Source organism: Apis florea, unplaced genomic scaffold (genome assembly GCF_048593485.1).
Source record: "Apis florea isolate Af1SG1 unplaced genomic scaffold, ASM4859348v1 contig_1914_pilon, whole genome shotgun sequence".
Taxonomy (NCBI): Eukaryota; Metazoa; Arthropoda; class Insecta; order Hymenoptera; family Apidae; genus Apis; species Apis florea.
This window is the reverse complement of record NW_028256504.1, coordinates 352,622-373,965: the sequence shown is the minus strand read 5'-3', so window position 1 is coordinate 373,965 and position 21,344 is coordinate 352,622. Positions and strand designations below refer to the sequence as shown.

General features: G+C 31.0%; 1 protein-coding gene and 1 long non-coding RNA gene across 3 annotated transcripts in view; one reads left to right on the top strand and one right to left on the bottom strand.

The window, feature by feature from the left end:
• shaker (potassium voltage-gated channel protein Shaker) overlaps positions 1 to 21,344 on the top strand; it is a 254,960-nt gene that overhangs the window by 52,169 nt on the left and 181,447 nt on the right. The window contains exon 1 of one of the 2 annotated variants that reach the window (XM_086914684.1): positions 17,883 to 17,968. The exons of the other annotated variant lie outside the window; for it this stretch is intronic. Coding sequence (XP_086770810.1) covers positions 17,886 to 17,968 — 83 coding nt within the window. The 5' untranslated portion in view covers positions 17,883 to 17,885. Of the gene's footprint in view, positions 1 to 17,882; positions 17,969 to 21,344 lie in introns of those variants that run through there. 2 annotated transcript variants of the gene reach the window in all.
• Positions 5,086 to 16,716, bottom strand: LOC147658567 (uncharacterized). The gene is made up of 2 exons (XR_015294293.1): positions 16,250 to 16,716; positions 5,086 to 5,471 (listed from the first exon to the last, which is right to left on the bottom strand). It is a non-coding gene; the product is annotated as an uncharacterized LOC147658567 (long non-coding RNA).

Below are 21,344 nucleotides of genomic sequence, written 5' to 3'. Positions count from 1 at the left end.
TTCCTCGCGAGATTAACAATTTCCAGCAGGACGATGAACACCCTTAAACAAATCAACCAACCCTAAACATCCATCCATCCATCCATCCATCCATCGAATCATCGCCCAGATCGAGTCGTCTCTTGGATCACCAACCTCTTCCTCCCTCCCCCCTCCCCCTCCCCCCTCTTATCTTATTTTCCCCCTTTCACCCTCTTTCGATTAGAGTAAGATCGATGATCTCTTTGGTTTCTCGTCGCTTAGAAACTTCCGGCCAAGAGGATTCAAGTCGGTGAGGTCGTTCATCGCGACCTTAAAAGGCGAGGCTATTTCTGTCCTGTCCTTTCTAGCCAGCATAAACGGCCGAGATGAGAAGTTTGCGAACTTTCCTCGGCGACCTTCTTTCCCTCCTCCGGGAATCGGGGTTATTTCTCGCGCGCAATCATCGAAAATCTTTGGAAGAGGGTCTGATTTTTTTCAATTTCCCTTTTTTCGAAGTCGAAACGAAATATAGTTTTACAGGTGCCAAAAGGACAGAGACAAGAGGTATCCATTTGATTTTAAGGATTGTTTATTAGGGATGGAAAGAGTCGTGGTAATTTTATTTAATGATAAATATTTTAAAATTGATAAGATTCAAAGTTGGTTTTTGAAGATTTGCAGTTATTCAAGAGGTGTGTCGATCCGATTTGATGAACGGACGAAGTAGGGAATAAAACGAGAGTAAAAATGTTTTTTAGCGAATAAGATGAAAACAAGCGAAATAGGAAGAAAGAAAGCCAAATAAAGTTTACTTATTCGTAACACATTTCGAAGAAGTTTTTCGTATTGATTTTTACAACGATTTTTAAATCTTCATTCTACCAGATATGCGTATTTTTGATTTATTTTTAAATCGGGATTTACGTTCTTTTTGATCGTGCAATTATTTCACTCTGTAAAGTTGATAACTTCCTTTGAAACGAGAAACTTACAATTACCTTTAAAATGAAAGGATTTGAAATATCCGGGTGAAAGATTCCAAATCCAGTAAATTAATACCGAACCACGCAAATCCGTGTCTCTCGTCTTGTCAAAGGCTAACTAAATATAGTCGAAAATTGTTGAAATCGTTGAAAGCGTTCAGGCAGCGATGGTAAGCTTCGATGTTCACGTTATATCGATGTGAAATTTATATTTATCCATTATCGTTACACGCTCTGCTCGTTTCTATCGCTTTTGCTTCGACTTATAGATCGATCGAGAAATTACGAGAATGCTCTGGCAAATGCAAAGTGCATTTGACGGTAATTGATAATAAATTCACGAACTCACTCTCGTTGGATATCCAGTTAATTCGTATTGCCCATCATTTTTGGCCATGATAGATGATTATCCATGATTTATTTCATCTGTTTCGATCTGTTACGACAATGTGTCGCGAAAATTTCTTCAAAATTTATCGAATATAATGTGTGTAATGTTTATTAATTGTTTGCAAATAATTTTTAGAAATGTGATTCTATATATAAATTCATTAAACGTTATTCAAAAGTCGTTGTTAATTACAAAGTAATAATAAATAAGAATTTATCATATATTTCAGATAAAAAAAACTTAAAAATTATTTGAAAGAAACGTTTTCTGAAATATATATCTTATTTTATAACTATTCTATATACGATACGATATAATGGCATAATTTCTGTTTGAAATGTTTAATAACTTTCTATTATTATAAATAAATCCATATTTCTAAATATTAGCCCCAAAAACAACAATACATAATAAATTGTTTCACATATGTATATGCACAATTATTTTTTACTTCATACAAACCAATATTGCCAATATTATACTTTCAAATACCAACATTTGAACGTATAATCAACATATAATCCAATATAAATTACTTCGTAATATCCATCTTGCTTCAATTTCAGATAAATCAATGTTATTTTTATTTTCAAAAAAAAAAAATATGTCGTTATTTTTTACTTTGATTTCAAATAAAATCTCATTAGCGATGCTCGCGCGAAAGGGAAAGATAATCATGGCGGCAGATCGATGAGGGGAATCGGTCTTATCCGCGAACGAACTCGTAGTCTCGAGAGTTCTCGACAGATGGCGCGGATATAGCGGCGTAGATGCACGTGCATCCGCCCCTCCCTCTCTCGTCCTGTACCGCCCCTCTGCCGGCCGATCAGACCAGCGAGAATCCCACCAACGACGTCCCACCAGTGACGTCAAGACGCATTGCGACATATCCCTTTGCCCCGCTTTCAAGCTTGGCCTGCACTCGCCTCGCACTCGCCTCGCTTCGCTTCTCGCGCGTATCCCCCCGATAAACAATCTCTTTTCTCTTCCATTTCGAGTGGTCGAGCACCCTTCGTCGAGCACCGACTTCGCGATTCCGATTCGAATCGATGAATCCGCTCTTACGCCCCTTGCGCCTCGGAAGAACGCTCTAGAGGATCTAGAATCTGACATTCCGCTTTATTGGTTTATGCCAGTGTTTCCCAACCTCTTCTGAAACGCTTGACGATTAAGTTAAACTTTGTTTCGTAATATTACTTTTTATCGGTGTTATTGGTGAAACGTAGAGGTTAGGTTAGATTATGTTCTCGTCAATATCTTTTGGAGATAATCGAAGCGTAAGATTATATTGTACGAACGAAAAGAAGCAAATGGAATATACGTGATACTTTTTAAGTACATATTGGTTCTGACTTTTTTCTAGTTGAAGAAAAAGGAAAGACTACGATTCTTACGTGTTTCGCTATGTATAGAAGTTTCGAAATGTAGAGGTTAGGTTAGGTTATGTTCTCGTCAACCTCTTTTGAAGATGATCGAATGAAATATAACTTTTTGAACTAGTTGAAGAAAAAGTAAAGGCTACAATTCTTATTACGTGTTTCTGAATGGACTATAACTGTTTTATATAGAGTCTGGTTTTCTTACATCGTTGTCAATTATTTTATATTGCGAAACAAATCGTCGTAGTTATCCGAAACCTAAAATATCGTGTGTAATCAGCTGTTCCGTTTTTAACGAACTAAAAGAGAAAAATCTTCCAACTTTTGTTTGCTTGTTAGAAATGTCCTCTTTGTTTTCTTTGTCAGGAAGTCGGATTGTTTTGGCTTCAGTCCAATCATTCAAAGATGTGCACAGATTTAAAGTGGTCTGGAATAAGTGCTATTATTGTTCTTCAAAAGTTATCTTTATCTTATTCACTTAAGAGTCAAATTTTCATAAGAATAATATTTCCATTCTATTTAAAGCAATGTTGTAATTATGATTATGATTAGATAATACATATCTACATTTTCTCTAACTACACTCAATCTTGATAAGTGTGCAAAGATAAATTCAAAATTATTATAAATGATTGTGCACAAAAGGAAAAATTAACATTTGAAGAAATATAGAGAAGTGTAATTGATTAAATTTGATACGATGCAACTGTAAATGACTGTGTAAGAAATGAAAGATTGGAAGAAATACTTGGAAGAAAAATAAAGATGCATTTGGTGAATCCAATATAATTATATACAAGCAAAGTTCTATTCTAGTTTCATTCCTGATCAAGTTCAAATACGTTTGTTCATATTTTTCATTATTCTCAATGTAATTATAAAAATAAGCATATTTATTGATTGAAAATCTCATATTTACAAGTGATTTCATATAATCTATTGACAAATAACACTCTGAGTTATCCTGAATACTAATTTATCAGTTCTATGTTATACTTTCTGCCTCTAAATTGTGACACCAATCCTCAAAAATTACATGTTTCTCTAACATATTTGAGAAATAATAATTCTTCTTCTTCTTCCTTTTTAATTTTATAAATTTTAGAAACGTTAAGTTAAAATATCTTTTAAATTAATAATTTTTTGCTATTATATCCTTTACAGCAAAATATCCATTTACATCATTTAGAGTTGTAAAAATTATATGATTCTATTTAAAATAAACTTTTCACTTTTACACTTCTGCCTATTCACTACCAAAAAGCATACAACTTTACACATTTAAAAATTATTCTTACATATCAAGTAACTTTTATTTCTTTTTTGAAGCGATCAAACTCATCGAGAAAAAACTTGAGCATTCGCAAAATAAATAATTGAATAGATATATAGTTCTATGTGATTTCATTCTTGTTGTAATGATAAGCAAAAGATTCGAAAAACGTAACGCCTTGATCAGGGTTTTACAGGAATGGACGGATGATAGGTTTTTCGCTCTGACGTTTTCAGGCATTAAACTTGTTTGGCGTGGCTCCCTTGAATGTGTTCTCTCTCTCTTTAATATCCCTTCCCTCTGCGAGAACAGGAAGTGTGCACCCAAGCAAGTGCACGTGCACCAGCGTACTCGTGTCCTCAGGACACTTTGCACGAGGGTGAGGGCTTTAAACTGCGGATTTGAATCGATTTCACTCAATCTCGAATACGAATGCTACTCTGAACGTTGAAATTTTTATTCATATTTATTTATCGTTCTATCTTTTAATTTTCCATATAAAAATTAAAAAAAAAAAAGCATCTGTATTTAATAAATAGGTTTTAAGATAAAAATTCGTAACGATTTTAATTTATCATTTTATTGCATTTTCAATGTAAAAAATGTATAAATATTTGTATAAAAAAAAAAGCAACTCGACTTGAATAAATATAGTTTTTTTTTTAGATAAATTTTATATTCCAGTCATATTTGAAAAATTAAATTCATATTTATTTATTTATCAGAGCATTTTACAATTTCTCTGGAATAATGTATTTTTTGTCAAATATTGATGTAATATTTATCCAATGGTATGTATGTATAATTTTGAAATAATTTTACAATTGCTTAATATATAATGAAGTAATTCTTTATTAATTTTTGTATCAATGAATATATATATATATATCAGTTTGTTGATTATTATTATTACAAAACAAAATAAATTACGATCGTGTATTTGAACTTAGAGTTCATAATTTATTTCTCTCTTCTTTTGTATCGTTATTTGAATTTTTACTTGTCCGATTTTGTTTTAATTTAAAAATAAAATATTATTTATATTCTTATTCTTTCCTATATTAATTTTTGTTTTTACACATTATAAATATTTCCATATTTAATAATTTATCATATTTTATTATTCGGTATTATTTATTTAATACATTTTGCACACTGATTATTAATTATAACGACGACGATGCTTTTCATTGATTAAAAAAAAAAGAAAAAAAAATTAAAGCAAAGTATTAAACAGAACGTTCGAAATTTTAAAAAAATTCGTATTTTACTTTCATAATTTTTAAATATTTATTGTATACAATAAACATCGATATAAAGAATTTTCAAGCAAAATTTCGCTGAATTCTTCAATCTGGATCACTGTAGTGTAGTTCGCATGAAAGCCATTCGACGTTCGCATTTCTTGCCAAGAAGGGTTAGTCAATGATGGATGACAGGAAAATCTTATACATCGAAGAGAACTCAAGAACTCCTTGTAAAAGCTGCAACATGAATCACAACCCACGACAGTTCACAGTTATAAAATATTCATTTAGCAATTTACCCGACAACGAGGAGGTTAAGGGTTGCGTGGAAAGAAGAAGACATTATTTCGAAAATGGAGAAACACTTTGAAGCGCGAATTCGTTATATAATCGCTTATAATTGCCACGTTACAACGGTATGTGGGACAAAACGAGCCGATCCAACTTATAATGAACGAATACTTTTGTATTCGTTCTTTACGTTCTTCTTGTCGACTCAATTAACGAGACGGACTACTTGCCAAGAAGAATGACTTATTACGAGGTCAATTTTATCGAACAATTTTACGATTAGCCTTGCAAAAATTACTCGATCAAAATTCTTCTTGATTTATCGACACCTAAAGTAAAACGAACTTTTCCGAATATTTATTTTCGACGAGTAGATCCAATTTATTCATCCACTTAGATCTAAAATTTTAGCATTTTAATCTCATTTAGCTTGAAGATTGAACGAAGAATATTTAAATGATTCGTGTAACGTTTGTCGTTATGCAGATTTTGTAAATTAAATCGTCATTAGATTATCCTACGATGGAAAGTTTATTGACGTTCTAAATTTAATCCTAAATCTTTTTTTTTTACATAGAAATCTCTTTGAGGAGAAATGCGAAAGAAAATGCTGGATTCTCTTTTGACTAAAAGACTTTGTAGATCTTTAAATTGTAGTCCTTAGAGTGTTAGAGGAGCCCTAAAAGAAGAACTTTCCTTTCATATTTTCCAGTCTTGAGAAAAACGAAGGGCACTTACGGGATATCACCCTTCGTGACGTTAATTCTCTCCACAACTCGGCAAAGATTACTAGCCGAGAGCGTCATCTCTAATTGAATCTAATTTTTAAATCTAACTTGCTAATCTCCTTCTCTGTTGTTTTTAAATAAATTTTAGAATGTTTTTTTTTATTTTATCAAATTTAGAAGAAATGCTTAATAATATTCTTGAATTTCATACATATTATTTCATAAATTTCCAATCTTGTCATATTTTGTAATATCATCATTAACCGTGAGTTTTATTTGTAAAAGTTCCAAAGAAACCCATTATCGACATATATAAATATGTTGGTTTTTTTCTCGCCAAAACGGTCACCCATCCAAGTTTCGATCGTGACCAGTGAAGTTGCACTTTGCGATCGAACGAGAATCAATGAATCCTGCGTCGCCAAGGATATTGGCGTTAGTTTCGTTTTATGAATGATATGATATTGTGCTCGACTAAAAATTTTCTCGTTGTAACGTTAATGATACTTGTTAGCATGTCGACGACCTTTATTTCTATCTTGAAACGGTTAAAATTTCGTCAGGTGCGCGCAATGACGTTAACTGGATGCAGTCGTTGCACGATCGATCACACGGTCGGGCCGCACTGCGAAAACCGGTGCCGCTTGTTGGAAACTTTTCGTTTGTTTTAAAAATATCCGCAGCTTGGGAACAATGCAGGCCTCTGTCATTTGATGGTACCTAGCAGCGACAATTCACTCGGCCACTGAATAATTCGATTCATTGCCATTGACGCGATTCGAATCTCGTGATTCGCTCGCTCCACAACGTTAACAACGTTCTCGTGACATTCTAAAATAAGTCGCTTTTATTACACGTGCTGATAATTGGAATTACGAGAGTCTTTTCGGTGAAGTTTAAAACTAATGTAAACGCAGGATTGTCCATTTAATTTTCAATCAAATATCCTTTTTATTTTTGTCAATGTTAAAAAATAAAATTTGTATATAGTTTCGAGAAATTAATTTCTTGGATCAATGCATATAAATTGTATGAAAATAACTTTTGATTTTTAATAGAATTGATCAACTACTAATTTGAATTTCATAAAATTTTATATATATATATATATATATATGTGACAGACGAAATACGAATACTTTCCTCTCTTGACTCTTATCCGACGTACATTTTGAATAATAACATCGAAAGCAAATCAAATATTCCAGATAATGAAGCTTAAACGAACGATCCTATGTATACGTATCAACTATCTCGCTTTGCCTAACGCAAATTTGCATTACACGCTTAATAAATGAAGCTTGACAAAGCTTGGAAAGCTGTTCCACGGATATATCGACACCCTGTACATACACGTTCGGTTAAATGGGCCATCCGTATAATATAACGTGAATCGCCGTTGTTGTTGTTACAAAGATCATCCTATATGCTCGTTGAACTCAACTGTGTATCGGAATCGCGCGGCTCTGGATCGGGTAGCACGCATTCAGCAACGCATCCTGGTGTCAGAGAATGGGAAATTGCCTTGGAATTCGGCATGCGGGGAATGCGCAGAATGGAACGTGCACCGAACTCGGTCTCCGTTTGCGTGTCCCCAACGCGAACCTAATTAGAGCCATTGACAATTATCATGTCGAATGTTGTCTCTCTTAACGTGAAACGCCTCTCGAAAAAGTAAAGTATTAATCGTTGTACGATTATTTTTTTTTTCCAATTGCCATTTTTTTATAATTATAATTATTTTTCTTTTTTTTTTTTTGAACCGTTATCAATAGTACAATAAATCTTATATATAAGTTTTTAGTGATCAAATGAGAAAGTTTACAGTTTGTGTGTTCTCTTCTTGTTCTGTACGTTATTTCTATAAGTCTGATCAGATTACTTCCAATACTATCACAATATACGTATACAACGGTTTCCAAACGGTTATATATGACGTATAAACGAGACTGACGTAGCTCCATTTTGGTTATTAAACAGAAACCAGTGGATCGATCTGTGCTGTTACTAGAGATTCAAGTGTAACGTAAATCAAACATAACCTAACTTCTTGACAAAGACTTTTAGACTGTAATCTAATTATAGTTATATAATTAATATATAAAATCATAAATTATATACAAAATGTTTATACAGTATACGATATAAAAATCTGGTGAATTTTGGAATATAAATTAATCTTGTACACGAATGTTACGAATTGTACGTACAGAATTTTGATTAAAAACTAATCTCTTTCATAAATTTTGGAACATTGTTATACATGATGTTGCGCTTAGACGCGAGTTTATTTACTCTTTTACCAATAAGAAATCTAATTAATATGGTGATTCTTTTCTTCTTCTTTTACAACGTTCTTCGTTTCGCCAAACATCTCGTTCTTCCACGTTGGCCGAAACGATTGTTCAGAGATTGCGCATGCGCACCACGGTGGAAACGTTTCAACGTGGCATTTTCTTAACAGTGAGAGAACGGTTGTTTTTAAATTAACCCTAGGTAAAATCGTATGTTTGCGCACGCTTAATCACCGGCGGGGACCACCTTTGTGATAACAACACGGTGTGTTTTATGCCGCGGGTCGTTGCACGGGAGGCATAAAGTTTCATAAATTAAAATGGGAGCGCGCGCCGTGCTACGTGATAAATTTGTAAATTTAATCGGTAGCTCGTATTCGAATAGAACGAGAAAAAAATATTTCTCCTCTCGAAATTTTTATACCTTTCTTGTTACGCTCCGCTCTATCTTTCGAGGATGCAAATGGAAGAGATTCGATCGCGAGCGATTTTATCGTAATTAAACGAGATGTTATTGTTTTTAAAGCTTTCTCGCGCTCGGTTAATGGAACGTAATACTTTTAAAATTGCGTTATATATCGACCCACGTGCATTTATAATCTTCGTTTAAGCAAGGGTAGAGTGAAAGAAAAAAAAAAAAATTGTATGATTATTTTCCAATAATTTTGTAATCGCGGTAAAAATTGCTTTCGTCTTTCGAATTCTTCTACGAAGAATTAAATTAAATTTAAAGAAACAAAAATTATTATTATTGTAAATTATTGAAAATGAATTTATTTTTTTTAAATCAATAATTGTTAAGTAGTTTCATTTTATTTCTAGAAATATATGAATGATAAGAAAAAAAAATATTATAAGAGGGATATGTGATCTTTATTCGATCTTGAAATATCGTAGAGAAATTACATTTTTCAGTATACAATATTTCATTTTTTATCGCGTATTTCTGTCACGTCAAATTTGAAAATTTATATTTCGAAATTTTTATACCCTGTATTGAAAACGTATTTTAAATACATGCAATGTAAATTTCCATTTAAAAATTGCGTAAAATATAAATTCAATCTGATTTTTATACATAGTTTTTCAAGGCCATCACGAGTTCAAATAAAGATCGATATCATTCGTACTACGTGGAATATTATAACTTTTATCTAAAACATTTTTTTTCTATCATTCATATTTTTCTACATATTTACATGTATAATCCTATGTATATGTATATATATATATATATTATCCTCATACCTGTAGTTGTGTACAAGTTGAATTATTTAATTCTATTATCTGAAATTCCATTATCTTGTATATTAATCGATATTAAAAATATTTCAGATAAATGGATGATTTTATAAAATAATTGTTTTAACGTAATTACTTTTTTCATCAGATACATCAAAATTATGTGAAAATTAAATTATCTTTTATATGTTTTTAATTTATATACTCTACTAAATCATTCAGTGGAAAAAGTATTTATTATTATCCTTTTTATATAGACTGTCTAACTTCACTGACCAGTTTATTAAAAAAGCATTTATCATTTAAAAAGAGAAAATGATTGATTTACTTAAAAAATTAACAACTTTAAACTCTATTTCTCTTTACATCATTTATCTGAATCATTATTTAATATTGCCAAAAACAAAAATTAAATATTTCTAGTGATAAAGTTATATGATTCACCTTGTACATGTTCCTGAATCCACTAGAATTAAGGAAACTGTAAAAAAAAAAAAAAAAAAATTTAAAATTGAAGTAAACGGCGACTATAACAGGATACTTAGAGGTATTTAACTAATTGTAAGTTAGATAAGTAGGGTGTTAAGTAACCGATTAGGTAGGTTAGATATGATATATTAAATATAGATATCTACTTTGAATGATTCGAAGGGGCCAAAACAAATATAAAATTTGACACACGAAAATGTCGATCGTGATTTATTTATCAAGTTATAAGCAATTTAAATCTGCAGATAGAATGCATCTTGCATCTCATCTGATCAACTTATTTATTCATCAACTTAATAAGCAAGCCTCGATTGACATTTTCGTATACCAACTTTTGTATTTGTTTTGGCCCCTTTTTTTTTTTTTTTTTGGAGAATCGACTCTCCAAAAATGTTCCACTGAATACATTAATAAATATTAAATACATCAGTCCTCAATTGGCGTGATGACGACTTTATATCTTTCTCTATAAATCTTATATTTTTTTCTAAGAGAGCATTTCACTTTTCGACTCTTGATTTTATTTAAAAACATTATACCATACATTAAGCTATAAAGCTGTTTATTAAAAAAAAAAAAAAAAAAATATTGTAGCACTTACACAAAAATCCATCAGTCGAAGATTAAATATTTATACGTTCGAAATTTAAAACTTTTGATCGAATTTTTCGTAAAACGTAAAAAAAAAAAAAAAAAAAAAATGAAAAAAATTGGTATATCGTGATCGATTGGTGAACACTGTGTTTTCCAAATTTAATTATCAATGGGCCGTTTGAATCGAGCCGGTACAGTAACCGGCACAGGTTTAACAGGTTAACTGTCTGGAATCCAAGCCATTCATGGCCGATCGTTATGAATCGTAAAACCTTGAAACAGGGGCGAATCGCGCTCGTTTATCAATGGCGGCCGTGGCTACTCCATTTACCACGGGAAATGTAGTTTCTGGCGTTTCGCCCGTGGCCGTTTCGTCTTCCCAGGCAAAGCGGTTACCTTCGTTTCCAAAATATACTGGCTCTTACTTCACCCACGCCATGCTCAAATAATATTTCAGGAACGTATCTATGCTAGACGCTAGGATGAGAAAGCAAGAGATGAGAAAAGGGTGAAGAAGAGAATTCTTCTACTTGTTCTACCAGCGAGAGCCTTTGCCTTTCGTTATTATTCGAATTTGATCGAGGAAAAATTTTTTTCGAAGCGTTGCAAAATTATTATTTTCCTTGATTTTGTTATAAGTTGTTGTTCGATAATGACGTCATTTTTGTTTGCGACGAGTGATCGGATTAGATAATTTTGGCTACGAAAATTTCGAAAGATATGTTAAAAAATGTTTAATGCTATTTTTGTACATGTATGTTTAAAATAACGATATTGTATCAGGAATGTGATTAAGAGAAAGAAGAATTAATCTTTGTGACATTGTCCAGAGGATTATTCTTTAAAAGCTATCTTTTTTTATAAAGTGAAAATCTTTTCTAACATATAGGAATTAATCATACAATTTTAATTTTGCAATTTTGCAACCGACACTTGTTTTTTAATTCATATTGAAAGCTTTAGAACTTGATACGTGGTCATAAATCTTGTTCATCTAACGAGAGTATTATTGGAATCGACTGTCTTCGAACAGTTTATCTGTCTTCCATTAATTAGTTCGAAACAGTGTCTTTTTAGATAAAATTAGAAATCTCTTTTCCTCGTTTGCAACAGTGTGCATATAAATAAAAATGATCGATTTTTTAATCTAAACGAAACCTTTATATTAAATTAATTTATATTATTGGAATTTATTCGAATTGAATAATTATAATTTTGTAATAAATTAATTGCATCAAATTAGAATTATAAATATTAATTTTTGCACTTTATTATGCACATATTATCGCGTTAATACAACGTGATAAATATTAATTGAAACATAATTATCCTTATTTTATATTAATTATTTTATAAATTCAACGCATATTGTCCATTAAAAATTATAATTAAAATTTTTCATATTACCTTCTTTTTTGTTTATTTTTTTTTTTTTTTTTGAAAACTATCTAATCTTTTATGAGGAAAATGTCACTCGTTAAATCTTTTCCCTATGATCTTCGTGTGCGCAACAATTTCATTAAAAAAATTTCATCAAAGAGAAAATTTAATTACATAACTACACACAACAGAACAATTTTCAATAATAAAATTATTCCACCTGGTTTTAAATAAAAATTAATTGAAATATTAATTATTTGAAATGAATGAATTAATTAATTATTATTTTCATGGTGAATATAAATATATATTTAAAATTTAAAAATTAAATATTTGAATAAATTTAAATAAAATAATATCTCAAATTCTCTAATCTTTTATCTCAGGTGAAATTAATTCGTTCATCTTTAAGAAAGTACCTCTTTTCACCTTCTTCCAATCGTTCGATACAAGCTCGTAAGAGGTTTAATTTATAGGCTCTGCCAGATACTATTGAGAGTGTTAAACTCCTGTGTTCCCAGGGCGGGAGATTAGCAGAGTCCATTAAGATCGTTATCTACCCATTAAAATCTTAACCGCCTTATAACTTGCATAATTTATGACGCTACAATGTGTGCAAGTTTTGCTGTCTTTAGGGATATCTAGAATAGACGTTCTAATCATGTTTTGTGAATTATTGTACACAAAATGTTATATAACGTGTTGAATAATTTTTGAACGGTTAAATCAAAACCGAATATCGCAAAAATATCGATCTTATTTTAATTTATTTAATGCTAGGAGCAATATATTGTGTGACCAACGAATTGTAACATAATAGTTTAAATTAATAAAGTAATAGTAATAAATTTTATGATTTTTAGACTATAAAACAGATTTAAAATTCGATTCGTCGAGATATCTCTCTCGATGGGGAATAGCATATCGAAACGATATGATTTGAGAAAATGTTAAGAAATATAAATTGTAATCGAGCGTCTGAATAATTTGAGATTATTTATAGCAAAAAAATGGAAGTTTTCTAATTAAGAAGATTTTAATTTTGACGAATCGAAATTTTCGTATTATTTGAATTTGAATAATTCATCGTAATAAATGTTAGTAGAAGATGCAATTAAATTAATATATATTTTTATAGATAAAAATAATCTTATTTCATCCTATGAATCAACCAAATTTTTTCAAACAAGAATTCCCATTAAGATTGAATCTCTAGCGATTACTTAAAATTTCTTTCGCCATTTAATCTGTTGCCAGGAAAAATTTATTAGATCCATGATGCAAATCGTTATATTTCTCAAGTTTTTCTTATTTTCTTTGCCCCTTATGATATTAAAGTATTCCTTCGTTTCTAGTCACCAGATCATAGGGGAAAAATGAAGAATTACAACAAAAATAAACACGTCAAATTTTTCCTTTGAATCCGCTATTTATTGACTATGGATTTCGACATAACTGATTTCTTCTGTTTACCTAAACGTTACAAATATTCGTGTTCATATACGAATTTGCATAAATATATTTGCAAAGGGTTTGTCCGGGAATAACGCTCTATTAAATCGCCAGTTAATTAACATAAAGCGATGGTTATTCGTGATACAAATATTGCTACTTCTCTCACATGCGAACGGATTGATCCATTCTCAAGAATATAATATTTTCGCAAATAGCGTCTCTCAGAATCGAATAGATTCTGTTTTCAACGAATGATCTGAATTTTGAACGAGAATTCAATTCTATAAATTCAAAATGAATATCTGCTCAACTGTGTTTCCACCTCTCCACTTGTAAGTTTCCCTTCGTGTGTTTTTGTAAGCTTTTGTGCGCTTTATACATAATTTCATATCTTTCATTTGTCTGGCAGAATTTTCACTTGTATCAAATAATTATTTTCGTTCCATTCTTTTTATTTGATATATTCTTATTTTATTTTAAATAACATTATTGGAGGATAATAATGCATTTAAAGGATAAATTTTAATTATTTACTCGATACTAATTATAATATTTGCCATTTAATAATTTCGTGAAATGATTTAATAATTATGAAAATGATTCTTCTATGTAATATTTTATGTAAAGTTTTTTTTTCTTCTTTTAGATCTAAATAATCAATTAGTTAATTTTTAATACAAGTATCTTGTATTATTAATACAATTGCATTATTTATGTTTTTTATTATTTTACCTAAAGTAATATTTGACAAATATTAACTGGCAATAATTTATTTCAGATAACTTTTAATTTCAGAATTTATTTGCAAACATCTCTATCTTATATTTTTATCGCAAATAAAAAACATAAACACAAGTATAATTCGTAATAAATAAATAATAATAAGCATTGTTTAAAATAATAAGATTCTTAGCCAGGTATGAATTACGGTACGAAATAATTGAAAATTTTATTCCGCTATAATCTCTCTTATATCACATCAGCAATTAAGGAATATCTATTCTCGTGATCTTCGTTCACCAACGAATAAAATTACCATGTTTTAAACTCTTTTTTTTACTTACAACATAATACACGTTCTAATACAAGGGAATTCGATCAATTGCTTTTAAAAAGAAAACAATAATTATCTTTTTTTTTTTTTTATATAACAAAACGTTAAGATTCTTTAGAAAATCGATTATGGATAGAAATAAAGAAAAAGTTGGCATTTAAAAAATTGTTGGGATTTATTTATCGAATTACGAAGTAATTTTGCTTTGTTTTCGCTTAAAATTTAAAACGTATTCATTCACCTGACCAAAGACTTGTCCTCTCTGAGAAAGAAAATTTTTCAAAATTATTTCTTTATGTGAAATCTGTATAATTTATCACTTAGCAAAACCAATTTAAATTTTGTCAAATAAATAAATTGTATGAATTCTCGATGTGTATGATCCACGATGAAAAATGTTGAAAGTTTCCTTTTTTTTTTTTTTTTTTTTTTCATAAGATTACATGTATCCTATCGTCATTAAAATCCCAGGAAAATTAACGTTCTTGTTAACTGTTCATTCTTGTTATCAAAAAAAAATCTCGTTTGGCGAGATAGAGCGGGCAGCTTGCAATTAGCAGGTAAACAGGTTATATCACAAGGAATGATCGATTACTTTGTTCGGTGCAAAAACCTCGATTCTTATCCTTCTTATCCTGTTTCCATAGCAAGTAATCATCATAAGCACATCATCTTTGAAATTTTTGAAAGAGTTTTTAATTTAATAAATAACGTCTCGATTTTATATTTGTGTTTCTTGTTTTCTTTGTCTTGTCAAAGAAAATTAGAAAATTAGAAGTTGAATAAATTTTTATCGTTGGAAAAAAAGAATAGTTATAAAATGAATATTAAATTCTCGACAACTATATTTTCTATTATGAGGTATATATATATATTATGACAACATAGATCTAAAGTTGAAAGTGTAATATTATCGTTGAAATTAAATTTTGAAATGTGTATCGATATAATTAATTAGTTTCCACTTTGTTTTATTTTTCTATTATTAAAACTTTTACGGAAATTTAAAAAAATTTTCACACTACGATAAAAAATGGAAAAGTAACTTTTAAAATTAAAATTATTCGTTTCCAAAATAACAATTTAAACAACAATTTGAATTATCATATGATAAATAATACGTATTCCAATAAATGTCACGTTCTTTGTTTGATCAAATAAATAAATAAATCGAATAATTGATTGTTTGTGGAAGTAACGTTTATCTTAATCGATAATTTGTTTCGAAAATAAATTCGAGGATAAATATTGAACACCAATGAATACAGTAAATATGTATGATCAATAACAAACATTCGTCGAATGACGAGTAAAAATAATTAAATATAACGTAATAATAAAAAAAACTTACTTTCCCGCAAGTCAAATATTTCTCAAGTTCCAATATCGAGGAATATAATTTTAAAACCAAGAATTTCTCAATTCTCAATCCAAAAGTTATAAAAGTTCAGCGAAGAATAATCTTTATTTACGAAATGTTATATCTACCTTTCAATCGAGAGAGATACAACACCTTGAGCGTGTTTCCCGTGGCGGGGCACGCGATATTTTCGAGACTCTTGTTGACTCTTTCCCCTCCTTTTCACGCATATTTGCAGCCGAATGCCAGTTGAGGACTTTGGACCTCGGACGATGTATCGTTCCAGTATCGAATGATTTCCTCGATTCACAACACACTTTTTTAATTGGTTCGTCACATGAAAAAAGTTGATTCGAACAGTGCTCCTCTAAAATTCTCTCTGAAGTGTGAATTCTCTCTCTAAAAGTGTTTCACTGACGTGTCCGACTAGTGTCACCGGCCGTAGTATATTAAGAGCATAGAGATATAGATAGAATTGAAAAATAGAAGGCAAGGAAAGCGACGTGTATCAGTCAGAATCGTCTGCTCGAAATTTTGTGACCGCCAAAAATAGTTAAATATGTTTAATTTTTACTTTTGGAAAGAGGAGTGTACGTTTATGAGAGAGAGAGAGAGAGAGAGTTTTGCGTGCGAGTGAGAGTGATTTGTGTAATTGGTGATTACAATTACCATCCAGTCGGACCTGGATGAAATTTATTTGAAATAATATTTTAAAAATAGTTATTTTAAATAGTTGGTATTACGTTTTTATCTCTAGTCACTTTTTAATTCTAAATTAAATTCGATGATTATTTGGGAAAATATTATAATATTTAAATAAATGTAAACGATAGTAATAGTGATGTAAATAATAATTTGATGCTGCATTATGAATTTCAGCAAATAACAAATAACAATGAACAGGGAAATAATAAATAATTTATTTTATGTGTTATCTTTCAAATATATTTTTAGAAATAATTTTGGAATATTAAAAAAAAGTAACGATAAAAATAAATGTTGTAAAAAAAACAATTTTAAAATTTTTATGCTTCACGTTTGATAAAAGCGAAATTCAAACGAAATTTATCTCAAATAATTTAAAAATAATTATTTAAAACAATGCTTTTATCGATTATTTTTAATTTATTTTATACAGTATATTTCAATCAAGATTATATTCCCTATTTGATGAATTGAAAAAAATTTGAGATAAATTAAAGAATTATTCGAAAGAAAAAAAAAAAACAAAAACTAATAATTTTTATCGAAATTATTTCGTGAAATAAATCATTTAATCATTTCAAAAAAAAAAAAAAAAAAAAGAAATTACATATCGAATAATTATTATATGTAAAAAAAAAAATTCGTCCAGGTCTGAATGAAAGCAACTAAATTATATTTCTTTCTCCCTTCGAGTTCAGTGATACGCTAAATATGGAAAAAGTTTGACCTTTGAAAGTTGAATTCCTTCAATTTCCCCCCCCCCCCCCTCGGTTGGTCGTTAAAACACATATCTTGACCGGCAACGAATACACACACGTACGCACGCACGCACACAACTCATACACGTATCGTGAAGATGTGTTTCACGAGCGTTTCTATTCTCTCGGCAAATTGTCCGAGAATTCTTTATGGCGTTTCAGGCCTCTTTGTCCGTGAAGTGTCCTCACGACGACACAGATCCCCAGAAGAGTTTATTTTCTCGTTTTACTCAGACGCTCGTTGCTTGCGGCGCAAATTTCGTTGAATTCCCGAAAGCGTGGCGCTAAATGATTAATCACGATGCACGCTGGAATGCGGGGCGCTGTCATCGGAATGAGGATGACACCGCGACGTCCATGGAAATCTTCGGAGCGTAAGAAGAGGTAACGACCGGTTTTTGCTTCCGCCAACAAGCTTCGCGCCTTTTTTGCACGTTTTGCGATAACGCTTAACGAGGAGTTTGAGAATAACCGTGTCTGAATTTTACGATAAACGTTTTTACGATAAAAGATTTTGCGATAAAATTGTCCATTTCTTGAAAGGATGGGCAAAGATTAATTAACGAGATCTTTGAAAAATGGAGAAATTTCTTTGAAAATAGTATTAAAATTTCTGAAAAGTTATTACTGGAAATTATTAATCGAAAAGTAAATTGGAATTTTAGTGAGATATTTTAAAAAGTTTCTTTTTAAAAATAATTATTACAGATATTTATTTATCAAAGATATCGAAAGATAGATATTAGAATGCAGATATATTTTCAAAAATTTCTAAAATTTTTTATTTTGTCAAGTAATTTTTCTTTTTGTAAGAAATTAAGAATATTTATCAATGTAAATGAAACATAAATGTTAATTTAATCTTACCGTTAATAAAAATGAGTTTTTTGAAAAATCATCTCTAAATTATGATTATTTGATGAAAATGATGCCGTGATGAGTATGTTTGGCACTGTGGCCAAAAAATTCGAGGACACTTCTTTTCCTTCAGTAGTTGACTTTTCAAACTATCGGTGTACTTTAAAACTGGAATAAATATAGATTATTAGGAAACTTAGGATACTATGACGACACTGAACTTACGATACCGCCATTTTTAGGAAGCTTCTGCCATCTAACGCAAGTTCTAGGAAACCAGTATGCCGAAACGGATGTGCTCGACCTTGTCGACACTACGGTATTTGCTATACATCCAATTAATTCATCCAATTAATCTATTATAATTAAATATTATTTTTTATCTAAGAAAAGATTACATGCATATTCTCGAAACAAATTTTTTCAAAATAAATAATTTGATTTGAAAACGTAAATCACCATGAAAAAATTAAACGTATAATAAAGTGTGAAATTATAAATTTCTTGATTACAAAAAAAAAAAAATGATACAACGTACTACATTAATAATATAATTTACTATTGCTGTGTAAAATAGTTGATATTAAGTTTTAACAAAAAAAAAAAAAAAAGTGAAATAAAACTTAAAATGTATAAATATATGTATATCGCGTATCATTTTAGGTTAGGTTATTTAATCAATCATTCTCATTAATTAATATGGTATAAATTTTAACACGTTGATTGTCCAATACAATTAACCATCATTTATGATATTTGAGCAGTCATTAACAAAAGAATGTGAACAAAAATTTGAACTGAATCACACTCGTGCCTAACCTACAATATTTATTCTCGCTGTTATACTTTCAATTTCTTAGCTCTAAAAAAAAAAAAAAAAAAAAAAAAAAAAGAAACCGCAATTTCACCTCCTTTATTAGAATCCTCTCCTGTACACTCTGCAAACGAAGCCAGGGGAACGATTTATAAACGGTTGACAAACGATCGTTTTATCGTGCTATATCATCTCACCAATCTAACCAATACAATCGTTCAGGCGGTAGTGGTGGCAAGATACACCGTGGCGATTGGAGTACAGGTTGTTCAGCTGGTATGCAGGTTGAAATTGATTGCATAGTTTGCGGTCAATTCAGGTCTGTGTACACAAGCGGCGAAGAGGTTAGCTCTTGAAGATGAACAAGGTATTCGGATCGCGCGCCAACTAGTTGAGAGTTTCCATCCATGCTTTGTCGAGAGAATTTGGCAAACGACTTTTGCGTTCTGGCAGCTGTCCTAGACAAGCTCGAGTACATCCTCGCTTAGATCGTACTTGATCGTTTCGTGAAATTACCTACATTTGTCAGACACCTAGACGTCACCGTCCCCTAGATAACACAGTCGTTACGCAATTTCTGGCTTTCAACAGCTCGATACACCAATTAATTAATTACCTCCCTTTGAGTCGAGTCCAACGGAGGAGTACAATTTTCAAAAGTATTTCTCTTTCTGTGAACGATGAAAATTCCACTAGTGAGAAAATTAAATTACTAACTTATTCAAATTTATTATTGCAGGTATAGGATCAAATAGACGAATCGGAAAACGTCTTGTTCTTCGTCGAAGAATAGAAATAATTCTAGACTTTTTTTGAGGCATTAATTCTTGGCTATATTTCAATTGCTTATAATCTAACGAGAATAAGAGCATGTGTTTGTGAATCGACTGTGATAACACTCTCTCTCTCAGAAGCAATTTCTCCGAGAGTTTTATCGTAAAATATATTCGTACGATCTCTGATAAAAATCTTCCTCTCTTAGTATCCGAAGGGTTGAGTCTCGCGATTTCCGTACTAATCCCGTCAGTTCATACAAAGTCACGAGCGGAAACTTCGTGAATGCCGTTTAGGGGAGGGGGGGGGGGAAAGGGGCAACTGAACTGTGCATTATTGACCCAGGTCGAGGATTGCCTGCAGGTAATTACGATATTTCCCCTCTCGTGCACCGTTGGAACGAGCATACCCGTGCATTTACTCTCTCTACGCATGCTACGTGCCCTTTAGCTACTCATTATATTAATCACACAGTTACTAAAATATCTTGAACAATTGTTACACGTTCGTTGCTCTAACACACAGCCTGGAGCTCAACGACTTTTATTATACTCACTCCTTTATCTCCGGATGAATACGTATAATTTATAACACGAGAGAACATTTTATAAGTTTCCGTTGTTGAAATTTCATAATAAGAAAATATAATATGATATAATTAGTTTACAATTTTCAAATTTTAATTCATACGATCTGCGAAATTTTGTCGTTTAGAACGTTCTAATGATCGAGTAATAATGTCGTTCGTATAATAATAGGAGGAATAATTTGACGATGATGTTCGTGGGACGTTTTTCGAAAGAATCGAAAATATTACAAAAATGTCGTTAATTCTATTTTGTTACTATTTTTCAAGATTTTTCCCGAATGAAAAATTGAATTTAAAAAAAAGAAAACTAATACTCGTAATATTACAACCGATTGTTTAAACGAGGCTGGATTCTTTCGATGTATCTCGATAGGTGATCTCGTGATGACGTGTGTTTGTAGACGAGAAACACGATTAACGCTGTACAACTGGCTCGTGCCCGACTAGGAGCCCGTCCAATAAGGGTCGACGTACGCGACACTGTGTACAGCTTGTCAACGCTTTCCGTGCCACCTTGTTAGCACGTGTTACACATGACACGAGGCCGAGGCAACATTTTACTTTTTGTCGCGCCTCCATTGACGATTATGAAACCGTAAACTCGACCGCAGCCAGTGAAATAGGAACGTATCGAGCCAGCCCATTTCCACGTCTCGTCGAAAAAGTTGAATTCTACTTGACACGGACGAACGAGAGTCATCCTTGTCACGCTCCTTTCCATGCTC